The sequence below is a fragment of the Cebus imitator genome, unplaced genomic scaffold (assembly GCF_001604975.1).
Source record: "Cebus imitator isolate Cc_AM_T3 unplaced genomic scaffold, Cebus_imitator-1.0 Scaffold87, whole genome shotgun sequence".
NCBI classification, from domain to species: Eukaryota; Metazoa; Chordata; class Mammalia; order Primates; family Cebidae; genus Cebus; species Cebus imitator.
In genome coordinates this window covers 6,268,429-6,273,297 of record NW_016107402.1, presented here as the reverse complement: position 1 = coordinate 6,273,297, position 4,869 = coordinate 6,268,429, and the positions used below count along the sequence as shown (strand labels likewise).

Genomic DNA, 4,869 nt, shown 5'->3' with positions numbered 1-4,869 from the left:
AAACTCCGTCTCAAAAAAAAAAAAAAAAAAAAAGGAAGGCATCACAGAAAGTATCTGAGCTGGAGTTGAGATGGTCTTGCTATGTTACCAGGCTGGCCTTGAACTCCTGGGCTCAAGCAATCCTCCTTCCTCAGCCTCCCTAGTAGATGGTACTATGGCACACACCATCATGCCTTGCTTTGAACTGGATTTTGAAGGAGTAGGAACCCACCACACTGAATAAAGATAGTCTGTTTGGAGGAAGGAATAATATGTATAAAGGTATGAAGTTATTCAACATGTTTGGGGCACTGGCAACTAGTTCGATCTGGCAGGAGAATAGATTCACATAAGAAATGGTTATAGGGAGCCGGGCATGGTGGCTCACACCTGTAATCCCAGCGCTTTGGGAGGCCGAGGTGGGTGGATCACTTGAGATTAGGAGTTTGAGACCAGCCCGGCCAACATGGTGAAACTCCATCTCTACTAAAGACCAAAGTTGGCTGGGCATGGTGGCAGGTGCCTGTAATCCCAGCTACTTGGGAGGCTGAGCCATGAGCATTGCTTGAATCTGGGAGGCAGAGGTTGCAGCAAGCCAGGATTGCATCACTGCACTCAAGCCTGGGCAAAAGAACGAGACTCTGTCTAAGGAGGAAAAAAAAAAAAAAGACACACAACAAAGTTGAGGATGTACACACAGGAAAGAAATGTTTGCCCCAAGGAAGAAAGGGTGAACGTTATTTTTTCAACGGCCACCCTCCAACCCAAAAACATCAATACAAAAGAAAGAAAATTCAAATACCTAGTCAGACCCAATCAAAGACCAAGTGCACAGACAGGCATATGTTATCATTTGTAAACTTACCTTGCTCAGGGTCTTCCAACAGAACCCCTCTTTTAACCAGCTCTTCTCTTGGTTTTCGCATAGATATTTTCCGTTCTAAAACTAACATTAAGTTGGAAAATGGCACTCAGAAATGTAACAGTTGAAAGTCAACCTTACACTTAGCATTCTAATTCCACAGGTAAAAGAATAAAGTGGTTTAAGTTTATATTCTCAGGAAAGAAAATAACTAGCAGACTAACTTCAACTTAAAAATCTTAAATTTCTTTTATAACCTGTGCTATTAGGAAAGCATCATTTTCAAAAAACTAGCCTTACATAATTATAGCATAATAGAAAATTTCATTAGTAAGGAATTTATGGATGAACTTTGTGTGGATGGGCAGAGTAGAAAAAAAATAAGCATTTTATTTATGTATGTATTAATTCATTCAGTCATTTTCTTTACCAAGTCCTGATGGAAAGAAGCATATTAGATTTGTTATAGTTCAGGAACTCCATTCACCACTCAATAGATACTTCTATCCCATCAAAACACAGACCAGGGAATGACAGTATACAATATAAGGTTTAGTAAATGATCATTTTGATATTTAATTCTAAAAGATTAAATTCTGGCCAGATGCAGTGGCTCATGCTTATAATCCTGGCACTTTGGGAGGCTGAGGTGGGAGGATTGCTTGAGCCCAGGTGTTCAAGATCAGCCTAGAAAACACGGGGATACCCCGTCTCTACAAAAAATTTAAAAATTAAATGGGCCCAACAGCTCATGCTTGTAGTTCCAGCTACTCAGCAGGTTGAGGACTGCAAGAGCCCAGGATGTTGAATCTGCAGTAAGCTGTAATTGCGCCACTGTACCCCAGCCTGGGAAACAGGGCGAGATCCTGTCTCACCAAAAAAAAAAAAAGAAATAAATAAAAGATTAAACACCCTCTTCAAATAGAGGACTACAGAAACTTGGGAAGATAAGGAAAAATTAGATACTTCTAACATAAAGAACTCTAAGAACACACATTTAAATCTTAATATCTCACCTTCTGAAGTCTCTTTAAATTTATCACTACTTTTTTTTTTCCTCCATTTCCAGGGTTTGAAGATCTTGCCAAAGCCTGAGAACTTGCTCTTCCTTTTGGTAGGAGGTGTTGTATCTCCTGCTTCCACACTGTCCATGACCATGCCTGGCTCTGTAGCAGGCTGGTCTGCTTCCTCTGTTACACGAAGAAAAGAGAGGGAAGGGAGCAAATTTATTATTTCAGCATAATCTCTAAAATGTTCCTTCCCCTCTCTTCCTGTGGCAGTTGGGAAGGATGGGAGCAATGATAAACAATCATGCAGACAGGGAGACTCTTGGACATCACATGGACACCAAACATCAAAACCCGTAACAGATAAATTACTAAGGAGGAAAAGGAGCCAAACCAAGCTGACATAATTTTAGGACAAAATCTGGTGAAATGATCGGAGCCAGCTCAAAATCTTTTAAAGGCACATGTATACAAAATGTGGATATCTTACCCACTGCATGAGATCTTGCCTTACTGAAGCAGGGAATTCCACCATTAATGAGTGAGTCATTTTCTCTATTAAATGTTGCCCTTTCCCTGCCCTTTTCAGGGTATAAATAGTTCAGGGAGAGGTAACACATTAATTGTTAATACCTTACTTATGTCTGCTCATCACATTATTTTCTCCCTTCACAAAAAGGATCCTAGGTACTGGAAGGTGCTCACGGTGAGGGGCAGAAGCATTAGAAAGAGAGTGCATTAAATTGGACGGAAATGTTTTCAGAAAGTAGAGGTGAGATTCCAATTTGTCTACCATAGCAGTGCTTTAGAGACAATCACAGGCTGGGCACAGTGGCTCATTCCTATAATCCCAGCACTCTGGGAGGCTGGGGCAGGTAGACTGCTTGAGCTCAGGAACTTGAAACCAGCCTGAGCAGTAAGGTGAAACTCTGTCTCTACAAAAAATACAAAAACAAAAATTAGCCGGGCATTGTGGTACGTAGTCTCAACTACTCAGGAGGCTGAGATGGGAGGATGGCTTGAGCCTGGGAGGTCAACACTGCAGTGGGCCATGACTATGCCACTGCACTCCAGCATGGGCAACAGAGTGAGAGCCTGTCTCCAAAAAAAATAAAAAAAAAAAATTCATAACATTAAGGATTTGACACAAAACATAACTGACATAATACATGTACAGGATTGAAATAAAAGGTCATGAATCCCTCATAATGACCACACATGCAGGGTTTAGTTAGTTAGCTTTAATGGCAGAGAAAGGAGAGCCAAGGAGGGGCCAAGAATTAAAAAAAATAAATAAATAAATAAAAAATAAACCAACAGAAAAACAGCAGGAAGGCAAAAACAACAAAAAAAGCAGGAAGGTAATACAATGCAGTTTTGCACTCCACCTACTGTTCCAAGGTTCTCTGGAGAAGTCTAGAGGGGAAGAAAAAAAGAGTCATGTGGAATAACCATCCTGAAATTAAAGTGGAACCCCTGCTTTGTAGAAATACATCAAGGAACAGCATGTGACAAGTTAACATGTTGACTGTAAACAATTTCAGATCTGAAGCAAATAACACTTTTGGAGGAAGGTGAAGAGGTCATCATAGACACTACAAAGTATTTATTTATTTATTTATTTATTAGAAACAGGGTCTCGGTTGCCCAGGCTGAAGTGCAGTGGTGTAATCATAGCTCACTGCGGCCTCAAATTTCTAGTCTCAAATGACCCCCCTGCCTCAGCCTCCTTAGTAGCCAGGACTACGGATATGTACCAACATGCCTGACTACAAATTTTTTTTTTTTTTTGTAGAGATAGGGTCTCACTAAATTGTTCAGGGTGGTTTCAAATGCCTGGTCTCAAGAGATCCTCCCTGCTTGGTCTCCCAAAGCACTGGGATTAAAGGTGTTTACCACCACACCTGGCCTCTCTTTTAAAACTAGATATTTTCAAAAGAGAAAATATACAACCAACAGTATTACTTTATTTATTTATTGAGACAGAGTCTTCCTCCTGTCGCCCAGGCTGGAGTGCAATGGCATGATCCACCTCCTGGGCTCAAGTGATTCTCCTGCCTCAGCCTCCTGAGTAGCTGGGATTACATGCTCAGGAGGCTGAGGCAGGAGAATCCCTTGAACCCAGGAGGCAGAGATCGTGCCACCACGCCCAGCTAATTTTTGTATTTTTAGTAGAGACGAGGTTTCATCATGTTTGTCAGGCTGGTCTTGAACTCCTGACCTTGTGATTCGACCGCCTTGGCCTCCCAAAGCGCTGGGATTACAGGTGTGAGCCACTGTGCCTGGCCGCACTGAATTTTTTAAAGAAACAACTGCAAAATTCAATCTTTTTTTAGTTGATTGACGGAAGTATAGGGAAGTTTTTCAATAAACGTTAAAATTATACAATCGTAATTATCACAGTAAATGCAATGATAACTACTGATGCATTCATTTGCTATGCCCAGAAGACTTAGGCAAAGTAGTGTCCTCATAACTAAAGTGTAAAAGATTGAAATGACAAGAGGACAGTGACTCTTCCTAGTTGCATGATTTATTCAAGGACATTCTGGGTCTCAATTACTTTAACATTTTAAAATGAAATGCACTAAAATCTGATAATTCTATCTATCTATCTATCTATCCATCTATCTGTCTGTCTGTCTGTCTGTCTGTCTGTCTGTCTGTCTGTCTGTCTGTCTGTCTCTATCTATCTAGTTATTTTAGAGACAGGGTTTTGTTCTGTTGCCAAGTGTGGAGTACAGTAGCACGATCAGAGCTCACTGCAGCCTTCAACTCCAGGACTCAAGCAATCTTCCATAGCCTTCTGAGTAGCTGAGATTACAGGCAAATAGTTGAAATTATAAGAGAGTGTCTCAGATTACAGACACTGGCTATGGCACCTGGCTCCGCTTCATTTTTAAGTAAAGAAAGACCAGGCCGGGCGCGGTGGCTCAAGCCTGTAATCCCAGCACTTTGGGAGGCCGAGGCGGGTGGATCACGAGGTCAAGAGATCGAGACCATCCTGGTCAACATGGTGAA

General features: G+C 41.3%; 1 protein-coding gene across 5 annotated transcripts in view; it reads right to left on the bottom strand.

Annotated features, from left to right (window-relative positions):
* Positions 1-4,869, bottom strand: part of PHACTR4 (phosphatase and actin regulator 4) — a 125,715-nt gene that overhangs the window by 25,060 nt on the left and 95,786 nt on the right. For 3 of the 5 annotated variants that reach the window (XM_017534751.2, XM_037740721.1, XM_017534749.2), the window contains 2 exons: positions 1,858-2,031; positions 845-925 (listed from right to left, as the gene is read on the bottom strand). In XM_017534751.2, the coding sequence (XP_017390240.1) occupies positions 845-925; positions 1,858-2,031 (255 nt within the window). Of the gene's footprint in view, positions 1-844; positions 926-1,857; positions 2,032-3,236; positions 3,265-4,869 lie in introns of all 5 variants that reach the window. The other 2 variants (XM_017534750.2, XM_017534753.2) reach the window with 2 other exon arrangements.